Source organism: Gouania willdenowi, chromosome 17, assembly GCF_900634775.1.
Source record: "Gouania willdenowi chromosome 17, fGouWil2.1, whole genome shotgun sequence".
Classification (NCBI taxonomy): Eukaryota; Metazoa; Chordata; class Actinopteri; order Blenniiformes; family Gobiesocidae; genus Gouania; species Gouania willdenowi.
Window position 1 is genome coordinate 5,618,909 of NC_041060.1, and position 23,813 is coordinate 5,642,721.

The 23,813-nt window shown below is 40.7% G+C and overlaps 2 protein-coding genes across 3 annotated transcripts in view; both read left to right on the forward strand.

Moving 5' to 3' along the window:
• Positions 1 to 7,125, forward strand: part of mmp16b (matrix metallopeptidase 16b (membrane-inserted)) — a 7,990-nt gene extending 865 nt beyond the window's left edge. Inside the window, exons 2-10 of the mRNA XM_028472350.1 lie at positions 547 to 674; positions 1,027 to 1,143; positions 1,288 to 1,592; positions 2,992 to 3,153; positions 4,142 to 4,359; positions 5,266 to 5,404; positions 5,630 to 5,780; positions 5,920 to 6,035; positions 6,337 to 7,125. Of these exons, the coding sequence (XP_028328151.1) occupies positions 547 to 674; positions 1,027 to 1,143; positions 1,288 to 1,592; positions 2,992 to 3,153; positions 4,142 to 4,359; positions 5,266 to 5,404; positions 5,630 to 5,780; positions 5,920 to 6,035; positions 6,337 to 6,698 (1,698 nt within the window). The 3' untranslated portion in view covers positions 6,699 to 7,125. The remainder of the gene's footprint in view (positions 1 to 546; positions 675 to 1,026; positions 1,144 to 1,287; positions 1,593 to 2,991; positions 3,154 to 4,141; positions 4,360 to 5,265; positions 5,405 to 5,629; positions 5,781 to 5,919; positions 6,036 to 6,336) is intronic.
• Positions 7,126 to 17,907: 10,782 nt separating this feature from the next.
• pter (phosphotriesterase related) lies at positions 17,908 to 22,756 on the forward strand. Of its 2 annotated transcripts, XM_028473088.1 has the most exons (5): positions 17,908 to 17,990; positions 19,842 to 20,287; positions 21,270 to 21,535; positions 21,665 to 21,805; positions 22,486 to 22,696. In XM_028473088.1, exons 2-5 carry the CDS (start codon positions 19,847 to 19,849, stop codon positions 22,694 to 22,696), a joined length of 1,059 nt encoding a protein of 352 aa, XP_028328889.1. In that variant the 5' UTR covers positions 17,908 to 17,990; positions 19,842 to 19,846. The 2 variants fall into 2 exon arrangements, with proteins under 2 accessions (XP_028328889.1, XP_028328890.1); XM_028473089.1 differs by lacking the exon at positions 17,908 to 17,990 and having other exon boundaries at positions 19,847 to 20,287; positions 22,486 to 22,756.
• Positions 22,757 to 23,813: the final 1,057 nt, after the last annotated feature.

Here is a 23,813-nt window from a genome sequence, read left to right on the forward strand (position 1 = left end):
TGATAAAGGTGATATTTAATCCTCTCCTAACAACCTGGATGCTGTACTTTATCACTGAGGGAGAGGTTACACACAGCTGCTGAAAAACTACACTTCACACATGTAAACACACCTGTTACGCCTCTACCTCCCACAATGCAACATTTATTTAAAGCCACAGGCCGTGATGATCAGCCATCATATCCTGATTAAAATGGAGACTCTCCATAGTTTATGACCCATGGTATAAAATTATTATAAAAAGTCCTTTTAATGTGTTTTTTTTAAATATAAAAAAAACATGCACATATTTTGTTTATTAGTAATACATTAAACATATTTTTTGTTATTTACATTTACACTACTGGTACCCTTTTAAGAGTGTCGTTAAATAACTGTTTGAATTTCCTGTCAGTGACGAATTAAAGTATGACCTGATGAGATGTTTATTACTGTGGAAACATCTCAGACCAGATCCTGCAAATACTTTATCCAAACAACACAGACAGAGTTTATCTGATAGATTAATCAATCAGGTTAGGGTCATTAACTGTGTGTGTGTTCCAGGAATGGCTCCTAAAGTACGGCTACCTCCCTCACACTCACACACAACAGTCGGTCAACTCAGCCATATCAGCCATGCAGAGAGTCTACGGCCTGAACGTCACCGGGACACTGGATGACCCCACCAAGGAGTGAGTGCTAATGCTAATGCTAACTTCGCCTCGACCAAGGAGGGAGTGCTAATGCTAATGTTAACTTAGCCTCAATCAAGGAGTGAATGCTAATACTAACTTAGACTCAAAGAGTGAGTGCTGATACTAACTTAGCCTCAAGCAAGGCGTGAGTGCTAATGCTAACGTAGCCTTCTCAGAAGAGTGAGTGCTAATGCTAACTTAGCCTGAACTAAGGAGCCACATGCAGCTGCTTATTGAAGCCCCTCTTTCTTTTCTCTTTTTGAAGATGCTATTGAAGCTCCTCCTTCTTTTCTGTTATTTAAGCTCCTCCTTCTTTTCTGTGGTCAAATGTTCTCTCCGTCCTCCACAGTTGGATGCAGAAACCTCGCTGTGGCGTTCCCGACAGATTCAAACACTCTGCGCGTTCACGCAGACGCAGATACGCACTCACAGGACAGAAGTGGCAACGCACGCACATCACCTACAGGTGAGCTGGTCGCCATGGAGACTATCACCTTCATCCTGTGGCATCACATGATGCTGTTGTCATGGAGATGCAGCTTTATATTTGTCTTTACTCTGTGAAAAGTTGTGGATTATTTCACTAACCTTTGATCTCTGCATGCGTCAGCATTAAAAACGTGACCCCAAAGGTCGGCGCTCGTGAAACGCATGATGCCATCCGTCGGGCGTTCGATGTGTGGCAGGGCGTGACGCCGCTGCGCTTCGAGGCCGTCCCTTACAGCGCTCTGGAGACAGGCCGCAGGGACGTAGACATCACCATCATCTTCGCCTCTGGTTTCCATGGAGACAGCTCGCCCTTTGATGGTGAAGGAGGGTTCCTCGCTCATGCCTACTTCCCTGGGCCGGGCATCGGAGGAGACACGCACTTCGACTCAGACGAACCCTGGACTCTGGGAAACCCCAACCATGATGGTCAGGATTAGTTAAAATCGGATTAGTTAGGTTAAGATTAGTTAAATTAGGATGAGTTAAATTAGGATTAGTTAGGTTAGGATTAATTAGGTTAGGACAGGGGTCTGCAACCTGCGGCTCTGGAGCCTCATGTGGCTTTTTGACTCTTTTGCAATGGCTCCCTATATTTTTGGAAAAAATATTAAAATAATGAAATATTTTTTACAGAGGATATTGATTAATGACTAAAAATAAATCACATTGTGCAATAACTCTGCCACCTTCCTATTTCATGTCCTGAAACATCTATGGACCATCAACTTTCCTTGCACTTCTGGCTAACCTCAAGTTATAAATCCCTGGTAGTACACAGTAACTTAAATAATAAAAAGACTACTCTGGAAGAAAATTGAGATTTTTTTTTGTGTGGATAAAGACATGCCGGCTTAATATGCATGCTTGATATGTTGCAAGAAATGAGCAATTAGCATGTGTTGTCCGACCTGATCACGTGTTGTCAAATTCAAGTTATTTTTTGTAGCCCTTCAAATCCATTGACTCATAAAATTAATCGATATTATTTCTGCTCTGGAAGGACTTTAATCCAGGTGAAATTAGGCAAAATGGCTCCTTTAAGAGTAAAGATTGCCGACCCCTGGTTAGGTTTAGTTAAATCAGGATTAGTTAAATTACAGCTGTCAAGAGTATATAAAATTGTTAATCATCCTCTGTAATTAATTAATCTATTTTTTAATCACACCTTCAAATTGTTGAGAAACGCTCTGAACTTGAGGTATTTTCATTTAAATTGCATTATTGTGGCAGATCAAGAGATTGATATATAACGAAGTAGCTTTATGAAGTAATTTATTGTTTGAGCAGATACAGGCGTAGCATTTACATTCTTCTCTATTTGAGACTCGTCTCAAGGGCTACGTGTCATATTGCCATGTACTTAAGTCAATCTTCAAATAATAGAAAATACAAATGATACAAGAAGACAGTCATCAACAACCCCCGCCAAATAAAAATGGAACAAGGGCAATAACTGGAAAAAATAATTGCACGATTCTCATTTTTGAACTCCATCAAGGTTTGGAGTGCTAAAAAAAAAAGATTAACAGATTTAGCACATTATATTTTCCTGTAAATAATTAATCGCAATTAACAAGTTAAAGTGACAGCCCTAAGCTAAATTAGGATTAGTTAAATTAGGATTAGTTAAATTACGATTAGTTAGGTTAGGATAGAAAGATTAAGAAGCTACAGTAATCTTAGTAAAACCCTGCAGTGCGTCTTTCCTGTGTGAGTCTTTGTTGTGAGAGCTTCTTGTGGGTTCTGGTTCAGGTTCTGAGGATGTTCTCCTGTTAACAGGTCACTCTGTGTCTTCAACTTTAATAGTTCTTCTCTCTGTGTGAAGGTAACGACCTGTTTCTGGTTGCGGTTCATGAACTGGGTCACGCTCTGGGTCTGGAACATTCCAACGATCCCACCGCCATCATGGCTCCGTTCTACCAGTACATGGACACGGAGAACTTCAAGCTACCTCACGACGACCTGCAGGGCATCCAGAAAATCTACGGTAAGCCCTGAGCTAGCGTTTGCACACCACTGAGCTATCATTAGCATGCCCCGAGGTAGCGTTAGCAAGCCACTGAGTTAACGTTATCCTGCTGCTGAGCAAGCATTAGTTTCAGATTGTTCTGTTAGTGTCGTTCCTGCTCCGATGCACGTGTGACCCAGACCAGAGACAAAGCTGGTCCAGGACCTCCTGGTTCTCCACCCCATAGTCGACCCTCTACGGCAGTGGTTCTCAAACTTCTTTGGCTCTAGTACCCCCTTTCTCTAACCTTAGGAATCCAAGTACCCCCTTATGTCCGACCACAACATTTTGTGTCATTTTGTTGTTCTTTGTCTGTTCTTTTAATTATTCAGTATATTTTTCTCTTATTTTGTGTGTTTTTGTTGTTGTTTTTGTGTGTTGTTGGTATTATTTAAATTATTCTCTCTTAGTGTGTGTGTTTTTGGTGTCTGTAAAGTATGGTTTGGTTTTGGATGAGAACACTAGAAAAAGATTCCGGCCAGTGAATCCTTTATCAGCTTTAATTTCAGCAGCAGGACGTAACATGCACAAGTTGTGTAAGTGTGGTTTGCTGTTCATAGAACACACACAAAAGTAAGGGAAAAAGAGGGTCTCTGAGTCTGCTCCCCTCATTGCTGAGCACATACAACTGAGCAGCACATTCACGTGATGAGGTTTTCAAGCTCACTTAGGAAAACTCAGCGCTGAACGAATAGGCTTTCAGACAGTGTCATTTTGCTGTTTCTTTTTATCATACAGTATATTTTTTCTCTTATTTTGTGTGTTTTTGTGAGTTGCTGGTAATATTCTGTGATGATCATTATTAACTAAAAAATAAACATTATGAAACATCATAATGCTTTCATTTTTTATTTTCCTCTCTCAAGTATCCCGTGTGTCATTGCGTACCCCTAGGGGTACACGTACCCCCATTTGAGAAACAGTGCTCTATGCTACAGATTGATGAACTGTGATCTGTCCTCCTCAGGTCCTCCTGACAGAGCTCCTCAGCCCACCAGACCTCCACCGACAGCCCCTCCTCCTCGCTTCCAGCCTCCGTCCGATCCTCGCAAACATGACCGGCACGCCCGGCCCCACCGCCCCCCACAGGGACCCAAACCCTCACACCCCAACGCCAAACCCAGTATCTGTGACGGAGGCTTCAACACGCTCGCCATCCTCCGACAGGAGCTCTTTGTGTTCAAGGTATGAGTGGTAGCCATAGCGTTAGCTGCAGCGTTAGCCAGTGTTCCTGTGGTAGTGTTGTAGTGGTCTCGAGACCAAATTTTAAAGGTCTCGGTCTCGTCTCGGACTTGGAAGCATTTTGACTCGGTCTTGTCTCGGACTCGGGACTTTCCCTCATGGCCGTTCGAGACCAGCACTAATTCCTGCTATTTTTAAACTTTTTTATAATGTGATAATAACAAGGAAAGAACGGGATGAAACAATCCTTTATTCATTCTTTAATCCACCCCGTATAATGACCTCAATCTTCCTTAATGTGACTGAGTGACATGTGTGACACACTCACACACACAAGCAGGAGAGAGAGGCGGAGCTAAACATGTCCGCTAACTTGTTGGTTGTGAAATTTGGTTTCACGAACCACAAAGAAAACGTTTGTAAAAGCACAGCAAAGAAGAAACACTCTGTGGTGTGTAGGTGACCAGCCATGTTATTTCTTGGCAGAAATACTTTTCAACACTTGCTGTACATTCAGCTGACATAAAAGTCTTGTTTTCAAATATGGAGAATAATTGTGAATTTATCAGTAGCAGTAGTAGTTTTAATTTAGCTAATTTTTTGCAGGCACCTTTTTTGTCCGTCAAATGTATTTAAAAGAAACTAAAACTAAAGAGAGAATGTTATTTAACTGTTGAACCTTGTCATAATTTTAATTATTTATATATATTTTTTGAATAAAAAAAAATGTTGTCTTGGTCTTGGTGCATTCTAGTCTCGGGCAAGTCTTGGTCTCGGATAGTGTGGTCTTGAACACAACACTATCCTGTGGCGTTAGCTGTAGCTGTTAGCCGTAGCATTCCCGTGGCTTTAGCTGTAGCGTTCCCTTTGCGTGGGACCAAGATGGTAACCTGTCTGTGCTCTCTACAGGATCAGTGGTTCTGGAGGGTCCGGGACAACTCTGTGGTTCCTGGTTATCCGATGCAGATCAACTACTTCTGGAAAGGCCTGCCTCCCAAAATTGATGCTGTTTATGAAAACAGTGAAGGGAAGTTTGTCTTCTTCAAAGGTAAAAAAAACTTATATTCGTGACACACTTTGTTCTGGAGATGATGATCAAAGCGTTGCACCATGAGGTTAGTTAGATTAGGATTACTTAGGTTAGGATTAGTTAAATTAGGATTACTTAGGTTAGTTGGGTATATTTATTAATTATGTTTTATATGAAAGAACAGGAATCAGTTTGCACTGGGGGTGGAATCTGATGACTCCTCTGTGTGTGTGTGTGTGTTAGGTAATCGTTTCTGGGTGTTTAAGGACACCACCCTCCAGCCGTCCTACCCTCAGGACATCTCTCTGTTTGGTAGTGGGATGCCAACCCAGAGCATAGAGACGGCCGTGTGGTGGGAGGACGTGGCCAAGACTTACTTCTTCAAAGAGGACAGGTGTGTGTGTTTTTGTGGACATTTCACAGGTTCATTAAGGAAATGTGTGAACTGGTTTTGGTTTTCAGTGAGCACCAGAGGGCGCCACCATCCCCTCAGTCCTTTTGTAGTCCTAATGTAGTCCCCTTGTCCTCCACAGGTACTGGAGGTACAACGAGGACATGAGGACCATGGACCCTGGGTACCCCAAACCCATCTCCATCTGGAAAGGCATCCCCGACTCCCCACAGGGAGCCTTTGTGGACAAAGCTAACGGTAGGTAGCTTTAGCATTAGCATCAACTTTAGCATTAGCCTTAGCGTCAACTTTAGCAACAACTTTACATCAGCTTTAACAACAACTTTATCATCAGCTTTATCAACGTCAGCATCAGTTTTAGCATCAACTTTATCATCAGTTTTACCAGCAGCTTAAGCATCAACTTTAGCATCATCTTTAGCATTAACTTTAGCATCAGCCTTAGCATCAGTTTTACCATCAGCCCAGTCCTGGAGGGCTGTAGTGATGCGTGTTCCTTTACCATAAACTTTACCTGTACCCCCCCCTCCCTCCACAGGCTTCACCTACTTCTATAAAGGGAAGGAATACTGGAAGTTTAACAACCAGCTGCTGCGCGTGGAGCCGGGTTACCCTCGCTCCGTGCTCAGGGACTTCATGGGCTGCGACGGCCTTCCCTCCGACCCCGACTGGGAGTGGAGCCCCCCGACGGTGGAGGAGCGTCACTACGAGGGCGGGGATGCCGACGTGGTGATGAAGCTGGAGGGGGGGGGTGGCACGGAGCAGGCGGTGGCCGTGGCTATTCCCTGCGTGCTGGCACTGTGTATGATGGTGCTGCTCTACACCGTGTTCCAGTTCAGGAGGAAGAGCACGCAGAGACACATACTGTACTGTAAGCGCTCTATGCAGGAGTGGGTCTGACGATGCCCCCACTGTTAAGGGACGCCATGCTGGATTTACTAAGTGCTCAGACTGAAAAGACGTCAGAACAACCTTTGAACTGTCCGAGCGCCCCCACCCTCATCTCTGCACGCACCCCTCACCCCCACCCCGACGTCAGAAGACTGGTCCTACACAGCAGAATCACCAGTGTTAGCGTGTGTCAGTGTAATTTTAACACTAACAGTAACACTGAGGTAAACTCTACAGTGTGAGGGTTCAATTCTGCTCCAGAGAGAGTTACCCAGTGTAGTCTGAACTTTGAGGGGTTACATTTAACACTAATCGCAAGGTTATTTTAAACTTTTTAATGTAACACTTTTCTTCAGGTTATTTAACACTTTTAAAAGTGTTAGCAGAGTCTGAGGTCATCTACCCAACACTTAAACACCATCGTTCACTTCCTGCTAACACTTTAACACTAGATGTGTATGAAACTGAACTTTATACAGTTCATTATACTCTAAAGTCCTAACACTAGTGTCAGTGTGAGAAGGTTTAACACTGAACAACGGGTGTTTAAGTAACTTGTCCCGTTTAGATCTAACACTTTAACCTTGAGTTAATCTAATCCTGACTAACATTTTGTAGAGTTCATTGACACTTGTGTCAGTGTTAGAAGGCATGGTTAGTTTAATACTAGATGGGTTTCTAACTAAACTTGATACAGTTCATTACACTCTAAAGTCCTAACAATAGTGTCACTGTGAGAAGGTTTAACAATCTAAAGAGTTAAAACACAGTTTATTCTGAATAAACTTTTTTAGATCTAACACTTTAAACCTGGTTTAATCTAATCCTGACTAACACTATGTAGAGTTAATTAACACTGGTGTCAGTGGGTTAGTTTAACAGTGTAGGGGTTAAAGATCAAACCCTGATTAACACTTCATACCGAACCTCAGTGAGTGAGCCTAAACCATTAGCCCCGCCCACTACAGGAAGGTCAAAACGACAATGCCTACTTCTTCTGTAAATGTAATTTCAGATGTTCACCTTCTTCAGCTTCAGCAGCAGGAAGTGGCAACCCATCCTAAGCTAACGCTAAGCTACCGTGTCCTCATGTCACTCCCATCAATGAGATACCGATCTACGCATTAGAAACGCCGTTTATTCACTGTCCTCATGCTGTAAACACACAGGGACACACTCTGGTGATTCTGCTGTGTCATTGTTGTCCACGTCTCTCTTCGTGTTGGACTCTGAGCGTTGGTGTGAAACCTCCGGCCCCTGTGGGAGGCCCAAACGTCCTTTTCTTCCAAAGAGGATTCGTTGGCACGGGAACACAGACTGTGTTTACAGTCAGTCTCAAACTCTGCCTTAAACCCAGTCCTCTCTGAACAGCACGGCCAGTGTGTGTGCGTGTGTGTGTGTGTGTCCTCTGAGCGTGCACGGTTCAAACATCTCATAATTTCTTAACATTTCCATCCCAGTGGACTGAGAAGGACTAATGCTCTGTACCTGTAATAAGCATTAATCAAACAGGATTAAAACGCTCTGTGGACTCTGAGTGTTCTACTGAGAACGTCAACATCACAACTCACACCTTCAGAAACATTGCAATCATTACTAAAAACACAAATGACTGAGTTAATACAGGATTATTGAGTGAAATAAAGTGATTTGGTTCATTAGACCAGTGGTTCTCAACCTGTTCACCCCAAAAAAGTTCCCAGAGACTGGGGACCCCCACTGTAGCTGAAGGTGGTTGAACACAGACATGAACATTGAAAAACAGTCATGTGGAGACAGGGCCATCTATAAGGGGTAATAAAGGGGAGAGATTTTTGGGGCCCATCCATAAAGTCAGCAAAATGATGGTCCATCTGAATAATACCCACTGTTATCCAGGAACATTTACTATTATTTGGTTTATATATAGTCATCTTAAAGATGTAAATCCTTGTTTTAATCAGAAATAAAATGAGTTAAAAGCAACCAAAAATGGTGGGAAAAAAGTGGTGACATGGGATTTGAAAAACCACAGACATTGTTTAAAAGTTGAAAATTGGAGTGGACAAACAGACAAAAAAAAGTGGCAAAAAAGGTTCAAAATGTGAATATTAGAACAAATAGTTTAGAGAGTTCAGAGTTCAGCGAGCGCTGAAGTCCACTACACCTGGTTTCCCTCCCTAGATCCTGGACCAGGTCTCCTCACACAATAGGACAGTTTGGAATTTATTTCAGTAGTTTTCTGGTCCTGCTCATGTTTTCATTCAGTCTGTGGATGTTTTAGCTCGTAAAAAGCTGCTCACGTTTATGTTTTGTTTTGCGGTGTTACGGTCCAAATAGTATCCAGATAAGCTTGTGACTGCCTATCAACTGGGAGGAACAATAGATGTTAGAACTTCTACCATTTGACACTTTTGCAAAATCAATTACAGCTTTCTTGAGGGCAGTAAAATGTTTATTTTGCACATTATAAATACCGCTAACAGCAGCCGTCAACACACACGGACGTTGATCATAAGAAACGAGGAGCACCAGTAGATTCATCACACCACGGCTGGTTCCACATATCATGAGCATGTTTTAAGTAACATCCATTTTTTGGTTTGGATTTATTCATGGGCGCACGGTTGCTTAGTGGTTAGCACGTCCGCCTCACAGCAAGAAGGTCCTGGGTTTTATGTCCGAATCGGGAGCAAAACTCCACCGAGTCACCACTTTATCTGGATACTAATTGGATCGTAACACTGTTCGGTAAAGTTGGCAGATATTCACAGATCGTCCTAGTTTCCCCGTGAATATAAGTTTTAATTTTAAAACATAAAAACGCTGCTTGTTTGGTTTTGCCGTTTTCATGTTTCTGGTTTAAATGAATAAAACAAAAAAAAAATTATCATTTTTTTCCTATTTTTTATTTTGGTTTTGAAACAAAATAACCAAAGGACGAAGGTTACATGGGTTACAAGTGCTGAAAATGTCTTGAAATTGAAAAAAATGTACAAAAAAGGCATTGAAATTTGATGGACAGGTGTCAGAAATGGGAGTAATGTAGCAAAAATGCATAAAAAGGAGCAAAAATATGGCAAGAAAAAGTGATGAACATAGGTTAAAATCTAGAAAGTTTGGTGTAGTTGCAGAAAAAGGGTAAAACATAAGTAAAAATGGCCTAGAATTGTTCAAAATGTATTATTAGTTGTTAGTCCTGACCCCAAAGTTGAGAACCCCTGAGTTTGATGCTGAGAAAATAAGGACTGACCTTACAGGTGAGCTAAATGTTTTTCAGCCTCTCAAACTGAACATGTGACCATTGGTCATCACATGTTCAGCCTTGTCTCTGATTGGTTAGTGACACTCACATCCATCCTTTGTTTGTGAGACAGGAACACAATCCATTCTCCACATCCCATTATAAGAACACACATTTGTTAGTCACAAAACCACAACAACCCAATGTAGGACGAGAACACTAAAGGAAACACACACACAAACACACACACACACACACACACACACACGCACACACACACACACACACACACACACACACACACAGTTGTGTATCTAAAGTGTGTAGTGTGTTAGACAATGAAACGTCTGAAAAGTTCACAGCTTTTGTTTCACACTGAGGGAGGATGAACAATTGGTTACCATGGCAACGGAACGGATCACATGTTAAATCTATGACGGCAAGAGGGCGGAGTTTCAAGTCACATGGCCTGTGGCTCTTTAAAAGGACGCAGAAGAAGAAGTCCCAAAGCTCAGTCAACATGGCCTCCCTGCTCTTGGCCTCCCTTGTCCTAATTGGTCTGCTGGGCTCAGTAGGCGGAGCCTCGTTCCCCGTGCCTGGTCCTTACCACGCGTTCTGCAGGGTCATGTGGTAAGAACAAACTTCGAACCAATGAGAAAATTTGCCTTATGTTCTCCTTGTGGTTCTCCTGTGATATTTCTTCTGTTCTGTGGTTCTCCTTGTGTTGTCCTTGTGGTTCTCCTGTAATTCTCGTGGTTCTCCTGTGATTTTTCTTCTGTTCTGTGGTTCTCCTTGTGTTGTCCGTGTGGTTCTCATGTAGTTCTCTTTGTTCTTTTTGTGGTTCTCCTGTAATTCTCCTTGTGGTTCTCCTGTGGTTCTCCTCTCTCCTCAGGCTCTTTGCTCCTCCATGTTCTGAGGTGGGTTCTCGGCTGGTGCAACAGATCCAGGCGTGGGGCGTCCAGTACGGCTGTGACGAGTGTCGCTACACGGTGAGAGGGGTGGAGCCTGTGTGTGAGGGTGACGCTTCTGATTGGTTCTAATCAAAGGTTATGTGTCCTATTGCAGCTGATGTCCACCTCTAATCAATCCATCCAAGCCTCTCACGTCTCTGACCTCCTCAACGCTGAGAACGTCACCTTCACCCTCAGCACCACCACCCTGACTGGAGGCTGTTGCATCTCTGTGAGTCTCTGATCAGATTAGATTAGATCAGATCAGATTCAATTAGATCAGATCAAATTAAATTAGATTAGATCAAATTAAATTAGATTAGATTAAATTACATCAAATTAAATTAGATTAGTTCAGAATAGATCACATCAAATTAGATAAATTTGATTATATTAAATTTGATAGATCAGATCAAATTAGATTAGATCAAATTATGTTTTATTATATTATATTACATTATATTAAATTAGATTACATCAGAATAAATTAAATTAGATTATATCACATTAGATCAGATCAAATTAGATAAGATTATATTAGATTTATATATATATATCTATTAGATAGATCAGATTAAACAAGATTCAATCAGATTAAAAGATCCCTTTTTCTTCTTCTTTCTTTCTTTCAGGGTCTTTCTGTGTCTCAAGGGTTCACCAGTCTGCTCGATGACGGTTTGAACTACTGCAACCTCTACAACCTGCTGTCTGGTGAGTCTAAAGCAGAGGTTTGTGGCCCAGTACCAGCATGTGGACCATTGGGTCCTGTGGGTCGCTTTGGGTATTTTATTTTGAAAAATACCAAATGAATAACCTTTGACTAAAAATAATTATCCTGTTTGCTGTGTGAGTAGCGAGTGGCCTCTCTCAGACTCCAGGATTCATGGAGTCCACCAATGAATGGGCCTGCCTCGGATTTGGACTGGCAACCTGCAACGTCTTCTAAATGTGAGAGCAGGACCAGAACCTCAAGAACCTCCAGGTCCTCCAGATCCTTCAGGCTGATGATGCTGTAGCTGTAGCTCGTCTCCACACAGAAATAAAGCAGTGAAAGCTCATGTGGTCATGTGACATCAACTGTTATCCAGCAAGTTTACTAATATTTAGGCCATAGTATATAGTCATCTTAAAGATGGAAATCCTTGTTTTAATCACAATGAAATTGGGTTAGAAGTGACCAAAAATGGTGGAAAAGTTGGTGAAATGATATTTTAAAAACCACAAAAATTGGTTAAAAGTTGCAAATTAGACTGGGCAAAAATGGGCAGAAAAAGTGGTAAAAAGGGTTCAAAGTGTCAATATTGAATCAATTCATTTAAACTGGCAAATAATGTTCATGCCAAAGGGTTAATGTGGTTAAATTGGCAAAAATATTCATGAAATATGGTGAAGAGATTAAAAGTGACAAAAATTGGTCAACACATAGGACATTCGGTGGAAAAGTGATGGAAAGGGTTTATATTTATAAGGGTAGTGGAAAAAAATGTGCAAAAAAAGGCCTTGACATGTGCAAATGCATTAAAATGAGCAAAAATGTGGCAAGAAAAAGTGATGAAAATAGGTTAAACTATGGCAAGTTTGGTGTAGTTGCAGAAAAAGCGTAAAAATAAGCAAAAATGGTCTCAAATTGTTCAGAAAATATCCTTTGTTTCTTGAAGGCATCTGCAACTCCCTTCCAGTATCTTGTGACCCCAGGGTTGAGAACCCCTGCCCTAAACTACTTAAATATGACTCATATATATTAGAAAGTCTCTCTTTGAGCCTTGTGTTGTCCTATGCAGTGCTGCCCAGGTGACTAACAACAGGAGGAATTTATTTATTACCAGTAACATAATTTAACACACAAAGGTCTTTAAAAGTGTCCAATTACTCAGAAAACATTAGCTACGGTGATGAACAAATACATTAGAATGAATCAAAGCGGACCCAACAGTCAGCTGAGTCAGTATTAGCATTAGCGACATTAGCAGCTAGCGTTAGCATCTACTTAAGGATTGTTTTAAAGACACGAAGTGCTCCAAACAACAAACAGGAGAGGAAGTCTGAACTGTTCAGTATTCATTTCATATAGTAACTCTTTAGTGTTGGTAGCATTTAGCATGTTATTGCTAGCAATCATGTGTGCTTCACTCACCAGGAAACAGAAAGAGGAAATAGGAAGAGGAAGCAGGCTAACATGCTAATGTAACCAGCAGAGTTTATAAAGCTGAGTTTATTTGACAGGGACAATGTACATTCATCAACATTACAGTAAATATAGCCATATATATATATATATATATATATGACTATTTTTCATCAGCTGTTAAAAGTGATCCTTAAAATAAAATCTGTCAACATTCGTTCGTAAAAAAAAAACACATTCTAAGACAGCATAAAAACATTCAGAAAACTTTATAATTCACCTTCCTAAAGATTCATAAGTCAGTTTCCTTAACAAATTTAGTACATATTTTTACTTTTACTCTATTGGATATTTTCCTGATTTGTGTTTTAAAAGTACATTTGTTGTCATTCCAAACCCCAAGATATTTATATTCAGACACAGCTTTTATTCTTTCCTCTTCCACATAAATGTTTGATCGAATAAAGTTCATACATAGCAACAGTTTAAACATTTAATTCTAAATAGTTTTGCTTTAGCATGATGTTACGTTGACTTTGTGGAAGGTTTCTTCTACATATCATACCTACAGCACAAGCTCCTCCTCCTTTTTCCTAACCCTCCCTAACTCACTTACCCTTGTTTCCTCCCCCAGGCGTAACACTGCTCTCTCTTTTTTTACTCCTTTTCTCCAAATCAAGTCTATCTCCATCTGTCTTTGGTTCTAGTGTCATCTGCTTCTCATCAATGCCACAGGAAGCCACGCCCACTTATTTGAATGTTCATCTATTTATGTTCTTTGGATTATAAAGAACGTAGTGATTTTCACCTTCGTGCATGAGTTACTTTGTTGTTGGTTTGTTGTGTTGCATCTTTTATCACTTTGTGGAAATAAACATTTTGATTTGGAGTTTTTAATAAACTTTAAGTTGCTGCATCCCTTTACAACACACACACACACACACACACACACACACACACACACACACACACAAAATGTGATTGCAGAATCTCTCCTGGTCAGTTCTGGTTAAACTGAACTAAGCATGCCAGATACTATCGTATTAATAGCATTTACCTTCTCTGTCATTGTTATGACTACCACTATCAGCAACATACAAAACCCTGAGGGCACAGAACTACAACAGATTCATTGGACACACACATGGAAACCATTGAATCCCAGACCGGTCTGCTTCCAAAACCCATTGACCAGATAAACCCAGTGTCCGCATCTGACCAGCAACCTTAAACTTGACTCTGTCTCATCCAAAACCACCATAACACACACACACACACACGCACACACACACACACACACACACACACACACACACACACACACACACACACACACACACACACACACACACACACACACACACACACACACACACACACACACACACACACACACACCTGAGGCTGATGACAAGATAAAGTTTATTATTCCACAAATGTTGGATGAGGTTTAGTAGAAGGAAGAGGAGCCATTCACTGACAGGAGGAGGAGCCAATCACTGGCAGGAGGAGGAGCCAATCACTAGCAGGAGGAGGCGCCAATCCCCAGACAGAACCACTCGTTAGTGAACTCCTCGAACCCTGAAACTTTGCTCAGCCCACTGCCTATACACACACACACACACACACACACACACACACACACACACACGCACACACACACAGAGAGAGAGAAAGAGACACACAGGGTCAGAGCACACACTTCTCTGTGAGGAGCTCAGAGTAGAGCATGTGTACCCGTGATGACGTTGTGGAGGTTACAGTAGTTGGTGCCATTGTCAAAGAGGCTGTACCAGAACGCAGACACAGATGAACCCTGAGGACATGGAGAAAATGGAGAACATGGCGAATGAGAAGAACATGGAGAACACACTCAGTGGAGAATGAGGAGAACCTGGAGAACCCCTCACCTCCACGTGGCAGCCCATGCTCATGGACGTTGGACTCATGGTAAAGTTGACGTTCTCGATGTGACCCAGGGCTGACGTGTGGTTGGCCTGGACTAGGAGAGGAGACACAGAACCCAGCTGGAAGAACCAAAACAGAGACTCACACACGTTATAAAGTACAACTGCTTATAGAACCTACTGGTCACATGACCTGTGGTCAGCACTTAATGAAGCACTACGTCACATATGTCAAACTCAAGGCCTGGGGGCCAAATCCAGCCCTTAGACCAATCAAATTCGGCCCACAGGAGAACGTAAAAAACACAGTAAACATTATTTATTGTATAATACCAGACTTCTCGGTGCAAAGTGGACTCACCACGGCTGTTGTAAACAGGAAGTTATGTGTCTCGCACTCTTTCAACCCTATGTGCTTTTATTGTTTTGGTTTTTTTACAAAATCTACAATCTGTATAAAGTGATGAAACAATAAAACAATGAACACGCATATGATTTGTCTCATAAAAACAAATAAACATTTGAGTCGCTTCCACTGGGAGTCGATCCTGCGTCTATGACGAAAACTAAACCATTAACCAGAACTCAATTTTCCAGAAATTATTTCAAATAATTTCTGCAAATTAAATAAAAATTGGCCACAAAATCAATGCAATTTAAAAGAAAAAATCCTGCAGGGACTGAAATCCTTTATTAATCCCAGAAAGAAAAAAAAAATCACAAATAAAAGAATAAAAACGTTTAACAAAGACAAAAGAAAGAATAAATGTTATATACACCTAAGTGTATATTTAAGTAAAATTAGGGATCAGATACACACACATTACAGTAGCAAAAAATAAAGTATGATAGATAATACTACTACTACTACTAATAATAATAATACAAATATACAAATATGATACAGATATTTACAAAAATACAAATAAATATGATACAGAATGAGAATTACTACAAAATATTTACTCTACGACCAAATATGATCTTTTCCAGAGTCAATTTTTTTCAATTTGAGTAAAATTTACTCTGGAAATGTTACTATGTACTACTTAGTATTTGGCCAATGAACTAAAATGAGTTTGACACCCCTGCTCTACATACAGTAGATATATGTAGCATAGATCTATACTGATATAGATCTATGTAGCATAGACCAGTGCTGTGTGTCTCACCTTGTACGAGCCCATGGCTTTAATCTGAGTGACGATGGCTATGGTGACGCGATCACATGGGACGCCCAGTAACCTACACACACACACACAGAGGTCAGGTGTGTGTACTGTCAGCACAGACGGGGTCAATGGTCATGTCCTCTCACCAGATGATCCTACAGAAAGCGTGTGTGGTCTCTGCTGGTTTCCCACTGGTGATGAGAGGAGTTCCTAGTAGAACACACACTAACAGAACCGTCCTCATCGCCATGGCTACAGCAGTCCTCGGTGGTCCTCAGTGGTCCTGTAGAACAATGATTATTGGTGGAGGCTCAGCGTTCTCAGGCTGACTTTATATCAGCCTCTGACACCATCACATGACTCAGTGGAACACCAGGATTCTCATGACAGGAGACGCACATCAGAGCAGGAAACAGGATTTAATGTGTGGAGGAGCTACGATTAGACACACACACACTATGACAAAGGGTTAACACGCACGCACACACACACACACACACACACACGCACGCACACACACACACACACACACACACACACTAATAAACGATTATTAGACACACAGCCAAGCTACAATGGCCTCAAAGAACTTTCAATATTCACTGAAATAACCCAAAGTTGGAGTCCAAAATATAAATGAAGAACTCACATAAAGAACAATAGTTTTATATCCCAATAAAGAGTAACCTTTATACCAGGGGTCACCAACATGGGGCCCGTGGGCACCAGGTAGCGCACATGGACCATGTGAGGGGCCCTCTGGTCTGTTCTACAGCTCTCGTCACCACTGAGCTGCGTCTAAAATCTGATTTACTTGAAAGGTTTGAAACCCACACAATCACCCCATAAACACTTGTATTACCTTCACAGGGACAATGACAAGGATTTATTAAGGTGAAAAAGTTACTTAGTTCTGCTTTAACAAGTGTTTTTTGACTAGCTTTGAAGTAGCTGACAGTTTCAGAGAGGTTGGAGACCTCTGAAGATTTAAAGCTTTAAACTCATGCAGTAATGGGCCAATGAAAATAGTAAAAAAAAAAGCTATTTTTCCATATATTTCCAGAGCGTGTCACCCAAGAATCAATGCATATATGTGACTAATCACTAGTGATGTGAACAGTCTATGTTCATAGCTCAAAGCTGATTGAATTACATGAAGCTGAGACATATGCTAAGTTGTTTACTGAAGGCCCAAACATGTTCCAGACCCAAACACACACTCACTTTTTTGAGGAGCTGGTATGTCCATCAGATAGGATGTATAACAGATCTTTTTCTATATTCTGAGAGAGTAGGTGGAGCTGCATTACTGTACCACATTTATCTTTTCTATGTGATGTAGTTCCTGAGATATTGGAAGCTAAAAATGTAAGAAAAATAAAGACACACCCCCCTCACTAAATTCTCCATATCTCAAAAAGTTTTCATCAGATCAAACTAAACATTTACAGTGTGAATATATAATAATCACAGAACAATTGGTAAAAAAATTCAGAATTTTTTTAGACTGAAGTTTAGTTTTTCGTTCAGTCATTAAAACTAGGATTTACACAGAAAAGCAAAAAAATGTCTCTACATGTGCGCGTGTGTGTCCTCGTGGGGACATTAATTAAATTAATGTCTTTGATCAGCTGTGGTTACACTGATTGATTACACCCTATGATCAAATGTTCACACACACACACACACACGCACACACACACACACACACACACACACACACACACACACACACACACACACACACACACACACACACACACACACACACACACACACACACACACACTGTTTACAGGAGCAAAGAGCAACCAGTGTGTGTGTGTGTGTGTGTGTGTGGTCTCGTAGATTCTCGCGGTAACAGGTCAGATCTTCTCTATAATCCTCGTGCACAGCAGTGTGTTGCTCCGTCAGACTCACACAGGTCAGTGTTCACTTCACATTTATTGATCATTTTGTTATCGATCACTTTGTTGTTGATCACTTTGCACTTAGTACTAACAATAACTAACAAACACTGTTAATGTTTAATTCTGAGTCTGAGCTGAGGTAAATAATGTGTAAACTGAACAACAGCGCCCCCCATTGGGCATCAGAGGAAGCTCAGACTGATCAATAATTAGCTGATAGACCTGAGCTCAGACTGATTATTGATCAGTCTGTGCTTTAATGATGTCAGAGCTGACTTTTATCACTTGTTCTTTACAGTAAAAAACAATAAAGTTTTATCACATTTTTCCCAATTTGTCTATGAGATACTTATACAGTAAATGCTACACTTATATACACCTATACATATATGGTAATACACACACACATATATAAATAAACAATGTACATACAGTCATATTAAACACTATAATTATAATATAAGCTACCTATATACATATGAACACAATAATATTTATATTAATAAAGGTGGGTACTTCACCTATATTTATACATTTATTACTGCCCTGGGTCAACATGCTGCTCCTCAGCTTTGACTTCGTTTAAAATCTGTTTTGTGTATATTTTTTTTAAAAGTTGCTTATGTTTTTACTGCCTTTCATTTATTCTGATAAACTACTCCATAATTTAACACCTGCAGTTGACACGTTTTCATAATGTAATGTAGTTCTAATCTGAACCTTTTTAAGTTCAGTTCCCTTTGAAAAGCACGTGAGCCGTTTTAAACTAGATCCGATGGTGAAGTTTCAGAGTTTGTAGTTTTAAACAAAAGCTTAGGTGTGGTCTCTAAAACCAACTTTATTAATGAGTCTTAATGGTATTTATTGTTTGGAGGTTGTTTTCATGTGTATTTACCCAAATCTCAATGCAGTATGTAAAATAGGGTTGTACCAGTATCATATATATATATATATATATATATACATATATACACATAATGCTTTCTAGCTGAAGAACTGTCTTGTTTTTCCCAGGAAGGTTACAGACGATCCATTAAATCATCAAAGGAACAAGTTCAAAGGCTTTAATAAAGAATGATATACACAGAGTTCAGGTTGCACAACAACTGTTAACTATTAACTCTGTTATTCACTGATACTTTTAGTCCATCTTTTCCATGAGAAACGTACAAAGAACCTTCAACATCAGGGTCGTAATCTGACACATAGAGTGATGTCATCTAGACAAGTGGTTCTAAACCTTGAGGTCAGGACTCCATTTGGGGTCACGAGACACTGGAAGGGGGTCCCCAGATGCCTTTAAAAAACTAAGAATATTTTTTAAACAGTTTGAGCCCATTGTTGCTTATTTTTACCCTTTTTCTGCAACTACACCAAACTCACCATATTTTAACCAATTTTCATCACTTTTTCTTGTCATATTTTTGCTCCTTTTAATGCATTTTGCTACAATTTCAGTCCCTTTTCTGCACATGTTTTCCACTTTCAAGACATTTTCAGCACTTTTAAGCCCTTTCCATCACTTTTCCACATAATGTCACATATGTTGACCCATTATTGTCACTTTTAACCTCTTTTCACCATATTTCATAATTCTTTTTGCCAATGTAACCACGTTCACCATTTGTCATGCCCATTATTTGCCCGTTTAAACGAATTGTTCTGATATTGACACTTTGAAACCTTTTTACAATTTTTTCGTCCCGTTTTTGACCACTCTAAATTTGCAATTTTAATCAATTTCTGTGTTTTTTAAAATCCCATTTCACCACCTTTTCCCCCATTTTTTGGTCACTTTTGACCTTAAACCAAGGATCAATAAATAAATGAACAGTGTGTGCGTGTGTGTGTGTGCGCGTGTGCAGGTGTCATGTCGTCTCTGAGTGGGCGTGTCCAGACGGTTCTGGGTCTGGTGGATCCAAACATTCTGGGGCAGACTTTGACTCATGAACACCTGACCATGAGCTACGACTGCTGCTACGTTCCCCCGTCAAACGACGATGCGGTAGCGGCGGCGGCGCTGAAGAACCCGTTTAGGCTGGAGAACGCCCACTGGCTCCGACAGAACCCCTACAGCAGCCAGGAGAACCTGCAACTGCTGCAGGAGACAGACGCTGTGCGCGAGGAGTTGCATGCCTTCAGGAGAGCGGGGGGCGGTTGCGTGGTAGAGAACACCACCACAGGAATCCAGCGTGACGTGCACACGCTCAGACAGCTGTCAGTGGACACGGGCGTGCACGTGATTGCAGGAGCAGGATTCTATGTAGACGCCACGCACTCTGAGCACACCAGGAACAGCAGCGTGGAGCAGGTAGGAGCTAACTAATGCCTACTAACTAACTAATGCTAACTAGCTAACTAATGCTAACCACAAACTCAGAGCACACAAGGAAAAGCAGCGTGGAGCTGGTAGGAGCTAACTAATGCTAACCACAATCTCTGAACACAACAGGAACAGCAGCATGGAGCAGGTAGGAGCTAACTAATGGTAACTAGCTAGCTAATGCTAACTAGCTAACTAATGCTAACCACAAACTCAGAGCACACCAGGAACAGCAGCATGAAGCAGGTAGAAGCTAACTAATGCTAACCGGAATCGCTGAGCACACCAGGAACAGCAGCGTTGAGCAGGTAGCAGCTAACTAATGCTAACTAGCTAATTAATGCTAACCACACACTCGGGGCACACCAGGAACAGCAGTGTGGAGCAGTTAGGAGCTAACTAGCTAACTAATGCAAACCAGAGAACTAATACTAACCACACAATCAGAGCACACCAGGAACAGTAATGTGGAGCAGGTAGGAGTTAACTAATGCTAACTAGTTAACTGATGCTAACCATGCACTCTGAGCACACAAGGAACAGCAGTGTGGAGCAGGTAGGAGTTCACTAATGCTAACTAGCTAGCTAATGCTAACCAGCTAACTAGTTAACCAGCTAACTAATGCTAACTAGCTAACCAGCTTACCAATACTAACTAGCATACTAATGCTAACCATCTAACTAGTTAACCAACTAACTACTGCTGAGATAGTGATCGAACTCACCAAGGTTTTAATGTTTGATCTCTGATTGGTCAGCTGACTGACGGTGCTGCCCTGTGATTGGTAGTTACTGACCATCCTGCTCTGTGATTGGTTGTTACTGCTGGTGCTGCCCTGTGATTGGTAGTTACTGACCATCCTGCTCTGTGATTGGTTGTTACTGCTGGTGCTGCCCTGTGATTGGTTGTTACTGACCTTCCTGCTCTGTGATTGGTTGTTACTGCTGGTGCTGCCCTGTGATTGGTCAGCTGACTGAGGTCCTGCTTTCTGAGCTCCTGGTTGGTGCTGACGGCACAGACGTGCGCTGCGGTGTGATTGGAGAGTTGGGCTGCAGCTGGCCAATCACAGAGAGCGAGGTGCGTGTGCTGAGGGCGGCGGCCTCTGCTCAGCAGCAGCTGGGCTGTCCAATCATCATCCACCCTGGGAGGAACCCCTTGGCCCCCGCCCACGCCCTGAGAGTACTGCAGGAGGAGGGGGGGGACGCAGCCAAGACGGTGATGTCACACCTGGACAGGTAACACACACACACTAAATACAACACTGTGTGTACTTGAATCATTTATTTATAGATTTAATCAATGTTAATGTTAATTAATAATGTGATTGATGTGTGTGTGTGTGTGTGTGTGTGTGTGTTTATCAGGACCATATTTGCAGAGTGTGACCTCCTAGAGTTCTCAGAGTTGGGGAGTTTCCTGGAGTTTGATTTGTTTGGGACGGAAATGTTGAATTATCACTTTGATCTGAGCGTGGACATGCCCAGTGACAGCCAGAGGATACACACGTTAGTAACACACACACGCACGCACGCACGCACGCACACACACACACACACACACACACACACACACACACACACACACACACACACACACACACACACACACACACACACACACACACACACACACTATTTTTTATGTTACTTTTGACCATATTTACAGCAATGTGATTTTTTTCTTGTTAAAATATAACGTCAATGTTAAATCCAAACATTAAATCTAAATATTAAATCAAAATGTTACATTTAAATATAAATGTTAAATCTAAATATTACATTGAACTATAAATGTTCAATCTTAAATTAAAATGAAAATGAAAAATGTTAAATTTAAATGTAACAATTGAAACTAAATATTTAGCTAATATGCAAATTCACTGGAAGAATCAAAATTTGACATATAACATTTAACAGAGATATTATCACTCAGATTATAAAGAGGAATGAGTAATTACACCAGGTAATGGTGTAGTACCACCTCAAACCACAGTGTGGAGCATTGATCCCCTAAGTAATAAATCCTCATTATTTACTATAATTTACCTTTAAAGATAATCCTACAAATAAATAAAGTGTAAACAAATCAATATTGTTTACAGTTCATGTTTTTTTTATGAGAATCTGTTTTTAATAAAGGTTTGTCTGAGTGATGTCAGAGTTAGATTAAATGTGTCTTTTTCCAGGCTGTCCTTCCTGATGAAGGAGGGTCTGGGGCAGCGTCTGCTCATCGCTCACGACATTCACACAAAGAACAGACTCACCAAGTACGGAGGTCACGGATATTCTCACATCCTCAACAACATCGTTCCCAAGATGCTGCAGCGAGGATTCACCCAGGAGCAGGTCCACCAGATCCTTGTGGATAACCCCAAACGCTGGCTCACCTTCAAATAACCCCAGATTATATCACCTTCAAACAATCCCATATTATATAAACCTAAACATTGGCTCACCTTTAAATAATCCAATATCACCTTCAAATAATCCCATATTATATGATCCCAAACTCTGGCTCACTTTCAAATAATTCCAAATTATATCCTGTTCAAATAATCCCAGGTTATATCATCCCAAACACTGGTTCACATTCAAATGATACCAGATGACATTCCGTTCATATGATACCAGATTATATCCCATTCAAATAATCCCATATTACATCACCTTCCAATAATCCCGTAATATATCCTGTTTGAATAATCCCTGATTATATCATCACAAACGCTGGCTCACCTTCCAATAATCCCAGATTATATTCTTTAATTACAGTTTGACCCCTGGTGACCTTTGACCTGATCATGTTTATCTTTAATAAACCAATTGATCTTAATTCCGTCTGTTCTTAATTTAAAAAGTTCTTCTCTTCACTGGATGTTTTACCTGACTTCACTCAAAGAACCAGACCTTCAATCACTTCTTTCTTTTTATTCAAAGTATTGTATCATAATGATGGAATAAATGCGTGATACACATTTTAAAGAATCTCATTTTCCAAATGAGTGGAATTAATCAGGATTTATGCAGTGCTTCACAACCGTTTTTTGGGTTGTGATCCCATTTTTATATCAAGAATTTATGGCAACCCCAGACATTTTCTTTCAAGAATAAGTTCTTAATCATGTTTGAGCTCAGATATAGTTTTTTTTACTGCATTTTAATTGAATTAGATTCACAAAGTCAGAGTACAGAAATACAGTTGCTTAAGATTGTCGTTTTACTAAAAAAAGAAAAGAAAAAAAAAGAATAATAATTTTTTAAAAATTAATTAAATTAAAAATCTATTTCAATTTTATAGAAATTTCAGGCGACCCCATTTAAACTCAAGGCGACCCCACATGGGGTCCTGACCCATGTTGAAAAACACTGATTCAGTGGATCCTGAATAGATTTATTTCGATAGTTTTTATCAATTCTGGTCATCTCACACCTGGAATGGGAATAACGCTGAAACTTTATTTGTAAATGTGCCTCTCTCTCAAGTATTCACTGTCGTGGAAACCAATAAACATTC

Bases quoted from the DNA above. Each gene is read 5' to 3' on its own strand.
- pter (XM_028473088.1), top strand. From the start codon at position 19,847: ATGTCGTCTCTGAGTGGGCGTGTCCAGACGGTTCTGGGTCTGGTGGAT. The intron at 20,288-21,269 runs GTAGGAGCTAAC...GTGATTGGTCAG, and splicing joins GGAACAGCAGCGTGGAGCAG to CTGACTGAGGTCCTGCTTTC. The intron at 21,806-22,485 runs GTTAGTAACACA...GTCTTTTTCCAG, and splicing joins GACAGCCAGAGGATACACAC to GCTGTCCTTCCTGATGAAGG.